The sequence below is a fragment of the Saccopteryx leptura genome, chromosome 1 (assembly GCF_036850995.1).
Source record: "Saccopteryx leptura isolate mSacLep1 chromosome 1, mSacLep1_pri_phased_curated, whole genome shotgun sequence".
In the NCBI taxonomy this organism is placed as follows: Eukaryota; Metazoa; Chordata; class Mammalia; order Chiroptera; family Emballonuridae; genus Saccopteryx; species Saccopteryx leptura.
In genome coordinates this window covers 261,018,644-261,039,108 of record NC_089503.1, presented here as the reverse complement: position 1 = coordinate 261,039,108, position 20,465 = coordinate 261,018,644, and the positions used below count along the sequence as shown (strand labels likewise).

Genomic DNA, 20,465 nt, shown 5'->3' with positions numbered 1-20,465 from the left:
AAATGTTAGCACCACGAGCTTGACTTCTCCCAAATGCCTTGCCAACCCACAGTGCTGGATGGCGAGGCACCTCATCCTAACTCGGCTTCCCACCTGTCCTTCCTATACTGGCCTTGCAAGAGCTCTTTTGCCAATAAAATTAACTCATCATAAGACACCAAAAGGAGCCAGACATACCCAGTCCATGTAAGAGTCTGCCAGCCCCTTTCCTATTCCCCTGGACCAGTTATAGCCATGCCTTCTCCTCAGCTCTGAGCATCTGAAAAGATCACACAGGAAGAGTTCAGGCTGGCTGCTCAATAAACTTCACTACTAGCTCCATCTCAGGGAACAACAGTACAAGTTCAGTGTTTGGCAGAGGCCCCCTAAGGGCCCACATGGCCTCCACCTCCATTTCCAATATTGTCTTTGATCACTATCTTGTTTATGCCCTTTTATTCCTAAAACTTCCTAGCATGAAGGTACACTTTCCAAACTGATTCCAAGGAAGGTGATTTAGTGAGTCTGGCTCAGGTGTAGGTATCATTCTCCCATCTTGGGGGCTCCAACACTCAAGCACTCAAGGCTCTGGTAAGTTCCACCTCTATGATCACTTCCTGTCTGGGAGCAAAACCTGTCATGCCAGTCTCCTGAAGGCATTCTTCTTCACTACCTACCTGCCTCACAACACACCAACATTAGTGCTATTGCTTTTCCCACTGGGCCACACGTGTGGGGACCTTGGGCCTCACAAGGACCTGACTTCTCAGGAGGCCCTAACAGGAAAGATGCCTGCAATGTGTTTAAAAAACTATCACACCTCACAGCAAGCAGAACTGATGACAAAATGTCATCCATGATATCCAACCTCTAAGACAGCTCTGGGTACACCACTGACACACAGACGTACTATACATTGAGAAAAAACCTATGTAACAGAAACTTCAGTGGCAAGAGATGAAAATAGCCCTAGCCCAGGACCCACTCACCTTGCGTCTCCAGCAGGTTTTGTACCACCTCCTCCAGGCCGACCAGGTAGATAAATTCGTTGTTGGCGGCACTGGGTAGGAAGTTCATCTCTGGGGCAGGGGGCTTGGGCGGGGGGATTTCAAGCAGTGTCTTCTCCAGCTGTTTTCGCAGTGCGAGCTTGGCGGCTGCCTGCCGGCTGGCTGGAGAATCACCAGAAGTGACCACGGAGGTCACACTGGTGGGGGTGGAGTTGCCCTGAGCAGAGGTGGCTGTCGTTCCTTTCAGTGAAGCTGGGGAGGGCTTTTGGGAAACAACAACCTGGTCAGGGTGCTGGGGGTGCCCTGCCATGAAGCAGGCCCTATCACTGCAAGCAAAGCCCAGGTCAGCACCATTAGCTGCACTAATAAGTCCTTGAGAGTGAAATTCCAAACTGCCTGACACCTGTGAGCAACAGGCAGAAGTAGCATTAAACTGTTCACCCTATGAGATGACCCATCATATACACACACTTGTTGAGGCTCAATTGAGATCCAATAAACCACACACACTTTAAATGTTATTTGCTACATTTTGCCTAAAGCACACTCATGAACCAAGCCATCATCAAAACCAGGTCAGTGGGTACATTCTTGTCAATGGCCCCGTGGCACCAACCCAGACAGCATGGCCACCGTCTGGCTCTGCAGCCTGACCCTCATCCTCTCAGCACAGGTCTGGACAGCCTCCCTTCCTTGCAGGGATGCAATGATGGATCAAGTGGCATTTGTGACGTCTCCCTTGTGAGCATCTTTCTGTGTGCTTATCTGGAGATGCTAAATGTTTTAGTCAGCTCACATGTCCTCATTGGGGTTTCAGGAGAGCAGCCCCTACACCAGCCACTTGCCTCTCAACCTCCGCTATTCCTGCACTACTGTATTGTCTTTGGACCCCAGTGGCCTAAGTTCCATAGTCTCTTTGCTCCAGTCCACTCACCCCCAGCTCTGTCAAGTGCTCTCACCAAAACCTGGAGCTGACCAAAGCAGTGCCCTTAGCTTCACAAGGCTGAGGACCCTTTTGGAAATCTGAGGAAAGCGGCATACATCATCCCCAGGAAAATGCACATACCTGGTAATTTGCTATACTACATCACAGGGCTCAAGAAGCCCAGGATGCTTTCCCAGGACCTCTACTACACTCAGAGGATCTGAGCCAAAAGAGGCTCACCAACACAGAGAATGCCAGCCATTTCAGCACCTTGGCCTGGCCAAACCCCCACTGACCAACCAGTTTCTCTCTGACTCCCTCTTCGGTTCCCACTCCACTTGGAGAACCCGTGCCCCCTGCCAGCTCCACTGTTGCTGGCCTGCTTTCCATCCTCCCGGCATGCTGAGTTGGGAACAGGGTCTGGCATCCCAGAAGAATCTAATCAAGATTTATGGTGTAAGTGAACTGCTTGCATAGATCAACCTTTTATTCTGCCAGGACATCCCTACATGGTAGCAGGACTATATCTGATTCCAACTTAGAGGAGACAGGCAAGAATATACCAGGCCAGTGAAGGCAGAGAAGCTGACTTGCCCATCAGCAAAAAGCCCCTGCAGACCCAGCAGTTTTATCTGTCAATGAGGTTTTGCTTCCTGCCTGCCAACTTCTTGTTCCATCTTCCTGGCTCCACTGGGTGGGAACAGACCCATCCCATCTCAGAGGCTGTGTCCAGAATTGAAGGGACTCGTGGATAAGAATAGATGCACTGGTATTGTGAGGACATTCGTAGACACATGTTCCTCACGTGCTTGTTCCTGCAGGGGGAAGGGCAGGGAGGGCTCTGGTGCCCCCCAGCCATCTCCAGGCTCATCAGACATCTCACCTGACCTCATCTATCTCCCAAACCCTGCCTCACCCAACCCCTCAGACTCCCTAAGTCTTGGTTCAGGTCTGCACTCCTCACTCTCAGCAACTCTCCATCTCTGGTATGTGGCAGATTCAAACACAGGACTCCTACCTGTGACCTTCATACCTGACAGACCCCAAGGAGCTCAAGTACAAACCCCTTAGATATGGGGTATCTAAGGCCTCACCTGGCTCTGAGGGAACAGACAGGTCACACTGCATAACCCCAATGTATCCTAGGAGCACAGGCCCTTTTAGGAGCAGCTGCATGGCACACTCCCCACATTGGCATAGCACAGCCCTCACCTGCGGGATGTTGACGAGCAGACTGGTGTTGGGGACATTGGCGACACGGATAAGGCCCTGCTGAATGATCCTCTGCCCCTGGATTTGCACATTGGGCACAGATGCCCGGGGGGCCAGAAGAAGTGGTGGTGGCCCCGTGCTGGAATGTTGTCTGATATTGTGGATTTGCTGTGGGATGGGGACAAGACAATGAGGAACAATGGAGGAAGGTATAGGCAAAGGGCTAGAATCCACTGTCCCAAGCCTGAGGACTAAAAAGTGTCATTCTTGCAAGGTGAAAGGTTGCTTTGGGCTGCCTGGCCGTACTCCTGTCCCAAGGATGCCCTACTCACCTGGGCCCCTCTGACAAGTGGAGGCATGATGACCTGTGAGCTCGCCTGCATCCCCAGCTTTGAGGACACCTGCTGCCCACCACGGACCAAGGGAGGTGGGATGACACTGCCAGGCATTCGAGTCGAAGAGGTCTGTCAACAAAACCAACCCCCAGATCTTACACAGTTGTTTTAAACAAAAGGTTTGCTTTTGGATTTTTTTTTTGCTTTGTTTTGTTTCTTGTTTTCCAAGTGAAAAGAAGGGAGGCAGAGAAACAGACTCCTGTATGCACCCCAACCAGGATCCACCCGGCAACCCCGTCAGTAGCTGATGCTCTGCGCATCTGGGGCTCTGCTCACAACTGAGCTATTTTTAGCACCTGAGGTAGAGGCTCCATGGAGCCATTCTCAGTGCCTGAAGTCATCCTCAGTGCCCCGTGGCCAAAGTGCTGGAACCAATCCAGCCATAGCTATGGGAGGAAAAAGAGAGAGAGAGAAAGAGAAAGAGAAAGAGAAAGAGAGAGAGAGAGAGAGAGAGAAAGGAGAGTGAGGGGGGTGGAAAAACAGATGATTGCTTCTCCTGTGTGCCCTGACTGGGAATCAAACCCAGGACATCTACCCGTGGGTCGATGCTCTACCACTGAGCCAACCAGCGAGAGTCAGTTTGTTATTTTTGTAAAAGCACATTCTCATTAACAAAAAAAGAAGAGAGCAATAAAAAAAATACACAAAAACAAGGAACATGAACTCCAACAAGAACCTTATAAACCAATTAAGACACAGACCCCACCACAGCAAGAGTCCAGCCAACCAGGACTGGAGCTACTGCTTGCTGGTATGAGCTGGGAGCTCAGGCCTGTTTGAGGGGGAACTGGGACCCTGTCCAGATCTCAGTCCTGTGGCTGGGAACAAGAACTTTGCCTGTGAGCAGAGGTGGCTGGGAGTCTCACTGGGATAAGACCTCCAAGACCATTGGGAGACTCTGGATAAAGGAAGTCCAGTCTGTCTAGGCATTGGTGTGATGTGATTTTTTTTTAATGATGTCATTGGTGGCCTAGTTTGGGAATATGAACGTAATTTATTCTGGGGCCACCAGCAAAAAAACCTCACCAGTCTAATCAAAAGGAATAGGCAGCCTCTTGCAGGGCTGCTCAGGAGACTGATGAAGAGGGAACACTTACCTGAAGTGATGGCTTGCCCGAAGGAATGGTCTGGGTGCCCCGTACAAGTGGGGGAGGGGTGGTCACTATGCTCCCAGCAGAGCCTGTGGGCTGCAAGAGAGCAGGACACTCAGAAAATTAGCCACCAGTCCTACCATAATTCAGATGGAGTAGGACAGGTTTTTTCTTCCTTTTCTAAAGGTACCAGGCTCAGGAAGATTTTGCTTCTAGCCTGTTAAATGACTCTTATCTATCTGCATCAGGAAGTGACACGTTCAAAATGGGCAGAGGAGAGGTTTTGTTTTGTTGTTTGTTTGTTTTTTGTTTTTTTTTGTATTTTTCTGAAGCTGGAAACGGGGAGAGACAGTCAGACAGACTCCCGCATGCGCCCGACCGGGATCCACCCGGCACGCCCACCAGGGGGCGATGCTCTGCCCCTCTGGGGCATCGCTCTGTTGCAACCAGAGCTACTCTAGCGCCTGGGGCAGAGGCCAGGGAGCCATCCCCAGTGCCCAGGCCATCTTTGCTCCAATGGAGCCTTGGCTGCGGGAGGGGAAGAGAGAGACAGAGAGGAAGGAGGGGGGGGGTGGAGAAGCAAATGGGCGCTTCTCCTATGTGCCCTGGCCAGGAATCGAACCCGGGTCCCCCACACTCCAGGCCGACGCTCTACCGCTGAGCCAACCGGCCAGGGCCTTGTTTTGTTTTTACATTTTATTTATAGACTTTTAGAGAGAGGAGGGAAAGAAAAGAAAGAGAAAGTGGGGGGGGGGGGGAGAGAAGCAGGAAGCATCAACTTATAGTAGTTACTTCCTATATGTGTCTTGACCGGGCAAGCCCAGGGGTTTGAACCAGCGACTTCGGTATTCCACGTCAACGCTTTACCCACTGTGACACCACAGGTCAGACAGGAGAGCTTTTAAGCACTCACCACCCGCTGGAAACTCCTGACATCATCCTGTAGTTCAGGTGCTGGCTCTGCCCTTCAGGAGGCAAGAAGGGCTGACAATGGGAAAGGACCTAGCTCCTAGACAGATTAATGTCAGGAAAATAACATATTCCACTAGGGAAGGGGCAGTGACAGACTTGGGTCACTTTACCATGTCTTCAACAACTGACAAGAAAACAAATAATAGGCAGGCTCTGTCCACTCAGAGATTAACAAATGCCAGGCCACAACGAAGGAGTCTTGTCCCATCTTCTAGGGGATAAATGTACTATATACACTGTCAGCCTTCCTGCTGACATGTATTCACTTTTCTGGTTTAGTGGCAGTGGTTACAATAAAGGCAGCTGCATCATCAACCACGAACCTTCCCAGAACTCCAATAAAATAAACATGAACTTGCCCTACATGGTGAGCTGTACTCAAAGCAGCACCACAAAGAGTCTTGGGCACTAGAGGAGACAGAAGGAGCTCCAGGACAGGGCCTCTGTCCACAACCCCACTGCAGCCTCTGCTGGCCAGCAAAGCCATCCACAAAATAGGAGGCCTTTCTGGAAACAAACTCAGGAAGAGATCTGAATTTAGAAGTGTGCTTCCAGCAGCCTTACACATCTATCTGCTTTCCCACTCTCCTTGATGCTTTTACAGGATGTGAGTTTTATGTACTCATATCTGGAACATTCTAGACCAAGGAGAACTCTGATATTCTTTTAGCTAAATCCATAGTGAAAACTTGAGTCTCTTAAGTTTCTATTCAGACCTTGGCCCTTATGCCCCCAAGGAAATCTGTCCCCCATGACCAGCCTGACCAGCCTTTCCACCCCCAGCTCTTAAAAGCTTCCATTGACTGCTGAGGAAGGTAAACACTTGCACAAACCTTCTGGGCAGTGGTTTCCTTTTGTATTTGACTCTGCCGCAACTTTTTCAATAAAACGAGTTTTGCTTCTTCTAACCGTAACTCTTCTTTCAGCTGTTTAATCATCCTTTCTCGTTCTTCAGGACTGCTTTTCTGCAAGTGTAAGAGAACAGGGTTGAGAGGGAGGTCTGGAGGCCAGGAGCACAGGCCTTACTCGTGAGCTGCACTCAGGGATGCCGTCGGGTGGTGTGGTCCCCAGCATGGGGACAAGGCTCACCATGAGGACCTCGGTGCTGGTCTCCTGCATGACCTCTTTCGGAAGCCCATTCACCCGCGGGCTCACAGGCTGCTCACTGTCGGAGAGCACAATCACATCAGGCGAGGGGGCTCTCTTCTCGGACTTCATGTCACTGTTGAGCAGGGATAGTGGTTGTTACCAGAGCACTCTGACTCTGCTGGACACTGTTTTCCTGAGCCCCATACTCATACCCTCCAGATGCCCAGATTTAAACAAAGACACAGCAAGGAGGTGGCAAGCACACTGCTCTACCAGTGGCAACCTCTCTCTTTTGTGTCTTCCCTGATGGGCTCCCCACAACCCTCCCAGTATGCCTTCTCTCACTGTACTCACCATGCAGTACCCCAAACCACCAGTGAAGGGCTGGGCCTCTCCCACTTGGTTCTATTCTTGGTGCCCACCTGTGCCTCCAAGGATTAGAACACCTATATGTCTGTGGATGACACAGACATTTTGGAAAACACCACCACTCTTTTCTCTATCCTGTGGCTAGGCATTGAATTAAAACTACTTGGTCCTAGCACTGGCTGGATGGATGGCTTACTTAATTGATTAGAGTATCATCCCAATGTGCAGAAGTTGCCAGTTTGACCCCAGGTCAGGGCACATAGTTCCTGTTTCTGTCTCTCTCTCTCTCCCTTCCTCTCTCTCTAAAACCAATAAAATAAACATATAAAAATAAAACAAACAAATGGTTGGCTGAGGCTGCCTGCTGGATAGTCCTTTCTGGGCCACATGTGGCCTCTTCATACTTCAGTGGCAACGTGGCAATAGTGGCTGCATGTTTTGAAATAGATAGAACATGGAACACATTTTATCTTGCAGATCTGGGTTCTTTTCATCCACCTGATCTCCTCAAAACTGGTTTCCAGCAAACCCCTCTCCCCATGCTCTAACAGCAGGAGGACTAGTCCAGTGCCAAGGTGACCCCTGTCCATTGCTCTCTCGCCCCTTATCCCAATCTTGACCAGTCACAAACCCCCTAAGATTTGTGCTGAGGGCACAATGTAAACTTTCTCTTAAGATCTGGTCTCAATATTTCTGATGAAAGGATCAGATTCTTCTTTCTGTCTGCAGCAAAACTAGCAAAGGAACAAACATGTCTGCTAGGTGGCACTGTTACCCAGAGAATAAACTTGATGAAGTTAACTAGGAGTATTATCACAAAGCTGTTCCACTCCTTCCACTATGTATCCCAGCTAAGCAGAAACAGTTATAGATTAAAAATTGGTGCTTAACGGCCCATTAAACCAAGTTTTGTTCCTGGTAGTAAGCTGCACATTCGCAAAGAACCAGACGCTGAGGGTTTGCCGACTCCCCCTGGACCCCTAACCTTGATCCAGGCTAGTCCTAATCCCACCTCCCAGAGCTGCATGGCAGCTGTACCTTAACACTCCAGCCCTGATCTGATTTAGCCAGCACAGCTGCTAGTTGGCCTCTCACAAGAGACCAGGGTAGTGGACAAAAAGGCACCCATTTCAAGGTATACAACTCCTCACTGGGGTTATCAGACCACATTCTCAAGTCCAGAAACTGGCTGCTGTTTATAAAAGTAATCTAGGACATCTCGCTCAGGAAGGTCTCAGTAAACCAAAAACCAATGCAATTTAGGAATTGCCGCTTTTTCAAGTCTCTGTCTCTGTTGGCTGCCCAGTCAGACCAAAATCAACTTCCAAGGTGACCATGGACTCCATTTCCAGGTTTTCTGGATGTGCATAGACACCAAGAGCATGCAAGGTTCCCAGCACAGGAGCTGTGGCACTGGCCCCTGCCCAGGTGGGCTCCCAGGTGGCTGTACACAAGCAGAGCAGCAGCCCAGGCAGAACCACATCTAGATTTACAGATTGTAGGCGCTTCCTAAGAAAATGTGTGCTGAGACCAGGGTGATCTACAGGGATTTATCACTTATTTTATTGAGAGTGTGTACTTCTTCAGAGGGTGAGATGTCTTGGAGGAAAAAAAAAACAAACAAACAAAACTGAAATTTGCCTGAGGGAAGAGAGCAGGGTGAGGGAATGAGACCATCTGGAAGCTGAAGCTCCCAGAGATAGCCACTCTGACCACAGCATTCCCAGGTCCCCCACCTTGGACTGACATTAATCAATAATTCGTCCAAGAGATGACATCATCTCCTATCAAAGATCACTCAGCATCCCAGCAGGGAGTGAACTTCCTGTATGCTAATCAGGCCACCAAAAAGTCATGTGACAAAAGCAGTTCCTTCCTTTGTCATGTGATCCTTTAACTGTGCCTTCCAACATGAAAACCATGGCAACAGCCAGTTCTTACCGGTTTGTGACAAGCAGCCTTCATTTTGAAAAGTAAGGTAGGGCTCAGGTACTGTCAGAAAATGGAGGCACCCAAATTCACCCTGGAGCTGCCAGGTTGGCAGGCACTTCCCGTGTGTGGTGCCCACCCACATAGACTATGGTATAGTATAGAGATTAGGTCACCTCTTCAAAACTTTCCTAAACTCCATCTTAAGCAAAGATTCTTCAAGTCTCTCAATTCCTTCCCAGAAAGTTCTTTTAATTCAAGGAAAAGAACACCTCTCTTTGATACAAGACCAAAATCAACATGGGCATTCTTTTTTTAAAATTGTTTTAAATTACAGAACCATTTAAGCTAGGAGAACAAAAGCAGAGGAAATCTAGCACAACATGCTAGGGGGACAGTGATACGGCCAGGTGTACTTCCTTCAGTTCACGGCAGCCACCCAGGCACCAAGTTTATTTGGAAGCTATATAATTTCAGGGCAAATCTGATTAAGCCCATCCTGCCCATCTTGGGAAACTTTATGTAAAATACTATGATTAAAAGATTTTTTTAAAAATTGATTTTAGCCTGACCTGTAGTGGCGCAGTGGATAAAATGTCGACCTGGAACACTAAGGACACCAGTTCAAAATGCAGGGCTTGCCCCATCAAGGCACATACAAGAAACAACAACTACAAGTTGATGCTTCCTGCTCTTTCCCCACCCCAACCCCACTGCTTTCCCTCTCTCTCCTCTCTGTAAAATCAATAAATAAAATCTAAAAAAAAAAAAAAGATTGATTTTAGAGAGACAGAGAAAGGGGGGAGGGGGGAGAGTAGAGAGAGACAGGGAAGGAAGAGAGGGAGGGATGAGAGAAAGAGAGAGAGAGAGAGAGGGAGAGGGAGAGAGGCATTCGTTTTGTTGTTCCATTTAGTTGTGTATTCACTGGCCGCTTCCGTATGTGCCCCGACCAGGGCCTGAACCCACAACCTTGGTGTTTTGGGACAATGCTCTAACCCAGTGGTTGGCAAACTCAGTCAATAGAGCCAAATATTAACAGTACAACGACTGAAATTTCTTTTGAGAGCCAAATTTTTAAAACTTAAACTATAGGTAGGTACATTTCTTTTTTTTTTTTTTTTTTTTTTTTTTTTTTTTTGTATTTTTCTGAAGCTGGAAACGGGGAAAGACAGTCAGACAGACTCCCGCATGCGCCCGACCGGGATCCACCCGGCACGCCCGTGGTGGGCGATGTCCTGCCCCTCTGGGGCATCGCTCTGCTGCGACCAGAGCCACTCTAGCGCCTGGGGCAGAGGCCAAGGGGCCATCCCCAGCGCCCGGGCCATCTTTGCTCCAATGGAGCCTTGGCTGCAGGAGGGGAAGAGAGAGACAGAGAGGAAGGAGGGGGGGGGGGGTGGAGAAGCAAATGGGCGCTTCTCCTATGTGCCCTGGCCAGGAATCGAACCCGGGTCCCCCGCACGCCCGGCCGACACTCTACCGCTGAGCCAACCAGCCAGGGCCTAGGTACATTTCTTATTGAGGTAGTGCCCACATTGGTATTTTGTGGAAGAGCCACGCTGAAGGGGCCAAAGAGCTGCATGTGGCTTGCGAGCCACAGTTTGCCAACCAGGGCTCTAACCAACTGAGCTAATTAGCCAGGGCCTGTGTCCAAATGATTTTACCTGACCTATGAAAATCCCGGGAAGCAGGCCAGGCTCTTATCAGTGAAAATGGTCTCACCACCTTCTCCCCCTAGGGCAGGCTCTGGCAACACAAAAATTGCCTGCTAGGAACTTTCCTCAAGTTTTCTGGAGAGAAGACCAGCATTATAAACTTATGACAGAATCCTGCATCCACAATGTCAGGCTACTGTCCCAGCTATTCACCAGCCAGCAGTCAGTGTAAGGTTAATATCTAGTGTCCTCCCAACCCCGGCCCAAGCCAGGGGAAGCAGTCTTATTGAAGGAACACAGAAACTGTCCTCAGCAGCTCTGACATTTGTTATTCTCTGAATGAGCCTGCCTGCAGCTGAAGAAGGAGTTCTTCATCCATACTCATTCATTCATTCACTCATTCATTCATTCATTCAATTCTTTATTTGCTGAACGCCCACCCTAGAAGTATGTATAGTTCCAGGTAGTGGGGATAAACCTCTGGATAAAATGTGGTTCTGTCCTTAGGACCTACCATGGGGGACAGGACTACCTACCCATCTCAGCTCAAGAGAAGCTAGGGCAGCTTCTCTAGCGCTTATGGAAATGTAGCATCTTGCTAACCTAGGCCTGCTCGATCAAAGCCTACATTTTGTTAACAAGATCTCTGAGATTCCTGCACACACTAGGGAAGCTGGATTGACCGTGGACTCAATAAGGCCTCACTCAGGACAAGAAATTCTTCCTTAGGGTTAGCAGCAACTACACCTGCCAGACCCTTCTCTGCATCTCTCCAGCCCCACAGCTGGGTACAGAAGCAGCTAGCTGCTAGTTGTGGTTACAGGTGGGCTGAGGAGTTGCTAGATAGCACCAGCCTCACCTGCTCCTTCTGCAAACCCCCACCTGGACCCCAGGACAAACTTCTTATGCCTCTTACCCACCTTACCCAGCCCCACCAGTCTCTCCAGCCTCTATAACATGGGCTCATCTAGCTGTGGTCTCCTACCTTCACCACCATTCCCACACCTCCAAACCACCCTTGTGAGCCCCAACTAACACTTCAAGATGCACTTCCTTCCCATGCCCCAACCCCTGTAGTGGCATCAGTGCTCCCACAGTATGCGTGCCTAGGGAAGCTACCCTTAGCCCTGCCTACCACTGTCTATCCTGGGGATGGGAGCTCAGGGCAGAATTCTAGGTGATCCACTTAAGGGCAGCACAGGCCTGAGTAGAGCACTTCCACCAGCAACCAGCTCCCTCCATCCTCACTCCAGTAAAATCATCCAAGTAAAGTGCCTCCATCTTCCCACACAGTGCCAGTATGGCAGCCTCACTCCAGTCAGCCCACACTGTCATTGCCCATTAGACAAGGAGTTCTCCCATCTCAAGCTGGGGCTGCAAGACATCATAGAACAGCAGCCAGAGTCCCATGACCCTACTTGGAGCCTGTCCCTAGAAGGCCCAGGTACTGCAGCTCCCATGGTAAGGGCCAGGATGTTCCCAGGGTGACCCAACAAGCAAAGGGCAAAAAGAGGGGTCTAGCCCTGATGTGATACTGTGGACCCAGAAGACTGGGTGAGGCTTCCCATCTCCCTAGAGCCAGAAGAACAGGAATCTCCTCCTAGTGCCACGCTGGATAGGGGTGGCAGCAAGGCCACAGTGCCTCCTCTCAGAGCTTGTGGCTGTGCTCACAAAGGCCTACTGTGAGTGGGCACTGTGCACCAAGCTTGCACACTGGGGAGGTTGGAGGTGGGGGAGGTTTGCTGTTGTACTCCCACAAAACTGCCTGTGGTCTCAAATTGGCTCTGCTTCTTGCAAGTGAGGAGCCTAGGGCAGGACACTTCTCTCTCTGTACCTCCTATAAGGACAGAAACAAGGGTTATGGCCTGGCTACCCTTCAGAGTTGCTGGGCGAGACTCAAGATAGCCTAGGAGGCTGTCAAGACAGCCAGGGCCCCAACCTTTCCTGAAACACTAAGGGGCTGCTCACCATAAATGTAGGCTTGGCACACAATCAGACATTGAGGTAGCTTTCAAATATTCTCAAACCTGGGAAGGCAGAGATTATGTCTATTCTGTGAACTGCTGTGTCCCCGCAGCTAGAGCATGGCCTGGCACATTGGGTGCTTAGGCAACAGGGTGGGCACATGCCCATTTCCTCTTCTTTCTGGTACCTGGTTCCAGGATGGGGTCTGAGTTCATAAGGAACCAACAATACCCGTACAGTGACTGATAACCTTACAGATACGGGTGGCTACATCCACAGGCACAGACAGAGATGCTGTTTTGCTCAAGGATGTGCAAATTCACTTAAAAGAATTTCTGAATTCTGTGTCATTTGTCATTTCAGGAAACAGGCTCTGGAAATCCAACCTCTAGCCTGTGAGTCCAGGACTTTGGTGGATGTTAGAGGTAGCCCTAATACTCATGGTTGATAAAACCCTGTACAGAGAACCTATGCTCTACCCTGTTAAGGCTGAGGCCATAAGCCCAGCCATCAGGGCTCTGTGGAGGCAGCTTATTCCAACTGAATCCATGTCTGTGCTCATACCCCCATCAGTCCTGTCTCATGACCTGGGCTGGTTTGTTTGGTTTTTTTTTTGTATTTTTCTGAAGTTGGAAATGGGGAGGCAGTCAGACTCCCGCATGCGCCCAACCGGGATCCACCCGGCATGCCCACCAGGGGGCGATGCTCTGCCCACCTGGGGCGTGGCTCTGTTGCATCCAGAGCCAGTCTAGCGCCTGAGGCAGAGGCCATAGAGCAGGGGTCCCCAAACTTTTTACACAGGGGGCCAGTTCACTGTCCCTCAGACTGTTGGAGGGCCGGACTATAAAAAAAAACTATAAAAAAATCCCTATGCACACTGCACATATCTTATTTTAAAGTAAAAAAACAAAACGGTAACAAATACAATATTTAAAATAAAGAAAAAGTAAATTTAAATCAACAAACTGACCAGTATTTCAATGAGAACTATGGGCCTGCTTCTGGCTAATGAGATGGTCAATATGCTCCTCTCACTGACCACCAATGAAAGAGGTGCCCCTTCCGGAAGTGCAGTGGGGGCCGGATGAATGGCCTCAGGGGGCTGCATGCGGCCTGCGGGCCGTAGTTTGGGGACCCCTGCCATAGAGCCATCCCCAGCGCCCGGGCCAACTTTGCTCCAATGGAGCCTCGGCTGCAGGAGGGGAAGAGAGAGACAGAGAGGAAGGAGGGGGGAGGAGTGGAGAAGCAGATGGGTACTTCTCCTGTGTGCCCTGGCTGGGAATCGAACCTGGGACTCCTGCACGCCAGGCCGGACCTGGGCTGGTTTTGTGGCTTGCTCTCTAAACTGCAGGAACGTGGAGGAAGCAATACCAAGCACTTTCAAGGACAGGTCACAGGAACCTTGCAGTTTCCTCTTGGGTCCCTACAGTGAGTGCTGGGGGTCGGGGGGGGGGGTTTCTAAGTACGCTGAAATCACCCTGGTATAGATAGGATGGCAAGCTAGCTTCATGGAAAGAAGGTCTATGAGAGTCACAGAAACAGTCATGGAGACGGGCCTAGCCATCCAACATAAGTGACAAAGCCACCAGACACATCCAGCTCAGCTGATGTGGAGCTGCAAGGACAAGAGCCCAAAAAGCAGTGCACGACTAGGATTAGCCAACCAGCAGACCCAACAGACAATTCCACACTAATACATCATTACTTTAAATCACTAAGATAATGATGCCAACAGGGAGCCAGCCCACACCATGGTAACTCCTTCTCCTCCCTGAGACTGTCTCCAACCCTAGATGCTATCCTGGGATAGAGTAGGGAGAGAAAAGGGGATTAAGAAAAGGTTTTTCCCAATGGCCACTCCTGCTGACCCTCAAAGCTCCCCAAAGGGACCGGTACAGTTCTCCACACACAGGGGCTACCTGTGACAGATACAGACTTGGGATAAGATGGATGTGAAGTTCCAGAAGACCTGGCAAGAGACCAAAGCTGCACAACAAAGGGGGTGAGGCCAAAGTCCTAAAGGAAAAGAGGGTCATCCTCAGGCCAGAGAGCCACTACAGTTTCAGATACAACCTGGAGTGGTATTCAAGTCAAAGCCAGAAGAAATTATATTCTACATACTTAATCTAATGAGCACCCCCCCCCACACACACACACACACAATTCTAGAAACACTTCTAGGAAAGTCCCACAAGAGAGAAAATAAGAGTTGTTGCCAGATCCCAGGCAGTCCTACACCAACAGGCATCATCTCACTGGCAGGCCCCTGTGAACCGAGTGTCTGGACAGACACACTTCTCAGACCCTATCATGGCCACCTGGGTATGGTGGCTGCTCACTGGGACCCCACAATACCCCAACTCTCCTTTTCCCAGGGGCACCATTCAGAGACATTTGATGTGATTAGAAAGGAAACTCTGTTGCACAGACATAGACTGTGCCTCAAAGCCCAAGTCCTGCCTGCCCAGAGGAGGGGAGTGTGCCTGGTCTCCCCAGGCCCTGGAGCCATGAAGCCCACACACTTCCCACCCCTCTACTTGAATCCCTTCTTGGCATCCATGGCCACTTCTCCCAGCACTGTAACTTGACACCCTATTGGCTAGGATTATCAAGAGAAAAGCCTACTTTGTGGGGGCCAGGATGTCAGAACACATTTTGCTTCTTGGTCACAGAGGCCGTAAAGGTGAGCAGCTGCGGTGGGGTTTTTGAAACCCAGCTATCATTTTTCCTGGAGACATCAGATCCAACCATCACGCTGGGATTCCATTATGGTGTGCCCTGCCACAGCTACAGCTGAACATTCAGGAGAAAAGGAGAGAACATGTGTGCCCAAGCTCTGGCCTGTGAGCCCATTCCCCCCTTTTAGGGCCCCCAGCACAGAGGCAGGAAGTCCCAAGGCATGTAGCAGGAGCAGAAGGACACTGTGTCATCAACAAAGTCAAGAGACATTCAGCCTGTCTTGCTGGGTCTCCTTCTAGGAACACAAAAACCCTAAGAGTCACAGAGCCTGGTGAGGGAAGCCAAGAGGACCTTACTGTGACTAGAAGCAGTGATTAGGGCAGTTTTGGAGGCATACAGACTCACCAAGAGTTGTAGAGATAGCCAAGGGGGAGCAAAAGTGGAGCTCCTGGGCCAGCAGCAGGCAGCTGTCCCATGGAAAGACCCCAATACCAAATGGCAAGGGGCAGCCTGCAGGTCCAGCTCTCATCCAAGGAGGTCACTGCAACATGACCCTGATGACAGCCAATTTGTACAGCCAGGACCCAACACCACCAGAAAGGTTAAATCTAATTTAGCACACACTGTTCAGAAAATTCAGGAAGGGGCACTTGTTAGAAATAACCACAGTCATAAACTGAAAAGCTGATCTGGCCCTGGCCAGTTAGCTCAGGTAGTTAGAACGTCATCCCAAAATGTCAAGGTTGTGGGTTCGATTCTGTCAGGGTACATACTGGAAGGAACCAATAAATGTACGACTAAGCGCAACAACAAATTAATGCTTCTGTCTCTGTCTTGCTAAAAGCAACCAATAAATAATAATTAAAAAAAAAAAAAAAAAAAGCTGATCTAGGTCAATTCTGGAAAATCACCCAGGATACGCACTGATCCTTTATAATAGCCATTCCTGTGCCAACCACCAAGATGCATGCTTCCATGTAATCCTATCAACTGCTCGACTATCTATAGGTGAATAACAGTCTGAAGGGAGTGACCTCCCCAGGTCACATGCCTGTGGCCTGCAGACAGTATAGGGTGGGAGAGAATGGGTCCCACGTGATTTTCAACTGATGCCAAACACCATTTCTGTACTAGAGTAAAGAGAAAAACTTTTTTTTGTTTTTTTGACAGACACAGAGAGAGAGGCAGAGAGAGGGACAGATAGGGACAGACAGGAAGGAAGATATATGAGAAGCATCAATTCTTCATTGAGGTACCTTAGTTGTTCAACAATTGCTTTCTCATATGTGCCTTGACTGGGAGGCTATAGCAGAGTGAGTGACCCCTGGCTCAAACCAGCAACCATAGGGTCATGTTTATGATCCTACCCTCAAGCCAGCGAACCTGCGCACAAGCTGGTAAGCTCAGGGTTTCAGACCTGTGTCCTCTGCATCCCAGTCCAACACTCCATCCACTGTGCCACTGCCTGGTCAGGCAGGAAAAATGTTTTTTATTCATACTTGAAGGATCCTAGATAACCGCTAGCATCCATATGTCAAATCCCTAAGGTGACAAAAAGATGACAGTGAGGACTTACATGGGGTCCTCGAACTTGACTGGGAAACAACTATCACTACATATGGACTACCATCTACCTGAGAAAATTGGGTAGGGTTCTGGCACTTGAAAATCCAGGTTCCTAAAGCATGAGAGTCCTGGAAGAATGAAAGAAAAACAAATGCCAAATTCGGACTGTTGGCCACAGCCAACAATGCTACCATCCCTTCCTTCCTCTGGTCCCCTGACCACATGCTCAGCCTGTCTTCCACCAGGGAGGACATGATGAGAAACCAGGAGCATTCTCCAGCTTGAAAAGGGACTCCAGACATCAGATAAACCCAAACGCACCTCTTGGAAGGCCAGCTTCCTCACCAACATACAACAAAAGAGTCACCTGTGTGCAGGTGGAAATCACACACAAGAAATAAACAGCTTGCAATGACCACAAACATTGTGATAAGTGGAAAGTGCATGCTTTGCCTGGAAATTTCCTGTCTCCCTTTAAATAACTATTTCACACTGCTGGATCTTCCCCCATCTTGCTCTGGCAAATCCTTTCAGGCTCAGCTTTCTCCCAACCCCAACCAGACCTGCCCCAGCTTCTCTAAAGCCCAGCAGCCACGGACTCAACATAAGCCAGCCACTCAGGATATACAGAAGAACCAGGAGGGCTGGGTGCACCTCTGTGGCTTTGGGAACCTGGCCCCACATTTCAGTGAGTCTTGGTTTCTTCATCTGCAGAATGGATACCGCTGACGTCAAGAGATTGTTTTGAAATGTAAAAGATAGACCCTGGCCGGTTGGCTCAGTGGTAGAGCGTCGGCCTGGCGTGCGGAAGTCCCGGGTTCGATTTCCGGCCAGGGCACACAGGAGAGGCGCCCATCTGCTTCTCCACCCCTCTCCCTCTCCTTCCTCTCTGTCTCTCTCTTCCCCTCCCACAGCCGAGGCTCCATTGGAGCAAAAGATGGCCCGGGTACTGGGGATGGCTCCTTGGCCTCTGCCCCAGGCGCTAGAGTGGCTCTGGTCACGACAGAGCGATGCCCCGGATGGGCAGAGCATCGCCCCCTGGTGGGCGTGCCGGTCGGGCGCATGCGGGAGTCTGTCTGGCTGCCTCCCCATTTCCAGCTTCAGAAAAATACAAAAACAAACAACAACAACAACAAAAACAAAAAAAAAGAAATGTAAAAGATACCAAAAAATGCATCTACTCAAAAGACAGTGCCTCACTTCTCTTCCAGATCCTCGCAGAATGCAATGTGTACACTCACAACAGCCCCATCACTTTTTCTGCTCTGGATCGATTCATCTGGCCACCCACCCTGTACCTGGAGGTCCCTGGGGTCAAGGTCCCAGGCTGAAAGCTTCTCTTCCTTCCACTGTCTGACCCCAGCAGGCCATCAATCAGTGTGCTGCCTAAGACATAAGCACAGAGCCCTGCCAGGCACCCTGGCTCTGCCCACTCAGGATGATGAGAAATAGTCCACCTGTGCTCCTGTGCATCACACTGGGATACTAGTGGTTCCCCAGCATGGTCGCTGGGACCCCTCCAGGGACTCTGCAGGTTGTTGTAAAAGAGACAAACACCTGTCTTTTTCTCCAAGTTGGGAAACAGTGCTAAACTGTGCCAGGATTCAGTGTTGTCTCGCTACAGGCAACGCCCTTATGAAGAAGGACAAGCTGTTAATTGTATTAAACCTAAGCCTTGAGTTCATGTCTTTTTAATATTCTGTGACAAGATAAACATTCCTGCTGCTTGAAGGAAAGACTAACAGACACACTGTGGTTATTCAAACTTAGACGTTTGGCAGACATTTTCTTCAAAATGGTCAAAATAAAACCTGTCATTTCTAACAGTAATCACCACCAATGATGAAGTTTGAGCTTCCAATAAGAAAATACAAAATTTTGGAAAACTGTGTTCGCTGCTATGACCCCAATAGTTTCTCAATATATCAGAGAAGAGACTAATCTGATTCTGCAATACTGAAAATGAAATGTGTCAGTATAATTGACCCTTGAACTCAGGGGTTAGGGACACTGACCCCTCCATTGTCAAAAATCCACATGTAACTTTTGACTTCCCAAAACTTTACTAATAGCCTACTGTTTGCTGGATGCCACACAGATAACATAGTCAATTAATACATATCTTGTATGTTATATATACCACAGATCAGTGTTTTTCAACTACTGGTCTATAGACTGCTGCCAGTCTGTGAAAGAGTTAAGCACTCTGATGTAGTTTGAATACTATAATAAAATCTATACTCATCATACATCAGGGTGCTTAACTCTTTTGTGAACCAGCACAAATTTCTAGTGGACTGGCAACTGGTCCATTAACTGGTAGTTAAAAAACAGTCATAGACTGTATTCTTATAATAAAGTAAGCTAGAGGAAAAGGTCAAGAAAACCATAAGAAAAAGACATTTACAATACTGAACATTACTTAATGAAAAACATCCATGTATAAGTAGACGCACAGTGCAAACCCATGTTGTTCAAGGGTCAACTGTATTTGAAAAATCTCTGGGCCCTGGCCGGTTGGCTCAGTGGTAGAGCGTCGGCCTGGTGTGCAGGAGTCCTGGGTTCGATTCCCAGCCAGGGCACACAGGAGAAGCGCCCATCTGCTTCTCCACCCTTCCCCTTCTCCTTCCTCTCTGTCTCTCACTTCCCCACCTGCAGCCAAGGCTCCATTGGAGCAAAGTTGGCCCGGGCGCTGAGGATGGCTCTGTGGCCTCTGCCTCAGGCACTAGAATGGCTCTGGTTGCAACAGAGCGATGCCCCAGATGGGCAGAGCATCGCCCCCTGGTGGGCATGCTGGGTGGATCCTGGTCGGGCGCATGCGGGAGTCTGTCTGACTGCTTCCCCGTTTCCAACTTCAGAAAAATACGAAAAAAAAAGAAAAAAGAAAAATCTCTGTAACTCAGGAAACTATACTGCTCACAAAAATTAGGTAATGTTTCAAAATAAATATGAAGTAATAAAAAAAAGCATTTAATTTTTTTCTTTAATTAAACAAGATCAGAAAAGTAAACAAGGCCCTGGCCGGTTGGCTCAGTGGTAGAGTATCGGCTCAGTGTGTGGAAGTCCCAGTTCGATTCCCAGTCAGGGCACACAGGAGAAGCACCCATCTGCTTCTCCACCCTTCCCCCTCTCCTTTCTCTCTGTCTCTCTCTTCCCCTCCCGCAGCCAAGACTCCACTGGAACAAAGTTGGCCCAGGCGCCAAGTATGGCTCTATGGTCTCTGCCTCAGGCGCTAGAATGGCTCCGGTTGAAATGGAGCAACATCCCAAATGGGCAGAGCATTGCCCCCTAGTGGGCATGCCGGATGGAACCCAGTCAGGCGCATGCGGGAGTCTGTCTCTCTGCCTCCTGGCTTCTCACTTCAGAAAACAATACAAAATAAAATAAAAATAAAAAAAAAAGCAAATGACAAGTCAAAGAAAGTTGTTTCATTATGCAAATGAGATGCAAAACCAACTTATTTCATTAGTGAAAATGCACTATACAAAAGGCTGAAAGTACTGGAGTATCTGTACGTTTCCTGATCCTCTGATTTTTGTAAGCAGTGTAGTATCTGCTAATGTTCAATGGGACTACAAAAATCAAACACGAATAAGAAATCAGAAGAGACAAATTTCCCAGGCAGAAGAATATCA

The 20,465-nt window shown here is 49.1% G+C and overlaps 1 protein-coding gene across 9 annotated transcripts in view; it reads right to left on the bottom strand.

Moving 5' to 3' along the window:
* The window catches only part of GATAD2A (GATA zinc finger domain containing 2A), a 122,922-nt gene that overhangs the window by 6,345 nt on the left and 96,112 nt on the right, over positions 1-20,465 (bottom strand). For all 9 annotated transcript variants that reach the window (XM_066350871.1, XM_066350892.1, XM_066350909.1 and 6 more), the window contains 6 exons: positions 6,671-6,803; positions 6,415-6,546; positions 4,616-4,705; positions 3,456-3,587; positions 3,124-3,291; positions 969-1,248 (listed from right to left, as the gene is read on the bottom strand). In XM_066350871.1, the coding sequence (XP_066206968.1) occupies positions 969-1,248; positions 3,124-3,291; positions 3,456-3,587; positions 4,616-4,705; positions 6,415-6,546; positions 6,671-6,803 (935 nt within the window). The remainder of the gene's footprint in view (positions 1-968; positions 1,249-3,123; positions 3,292-3,455; positions 3,588-4,615; positions 4,706-6,414; positions 6,547-6,670; positions 6,804-20,465) is intronic.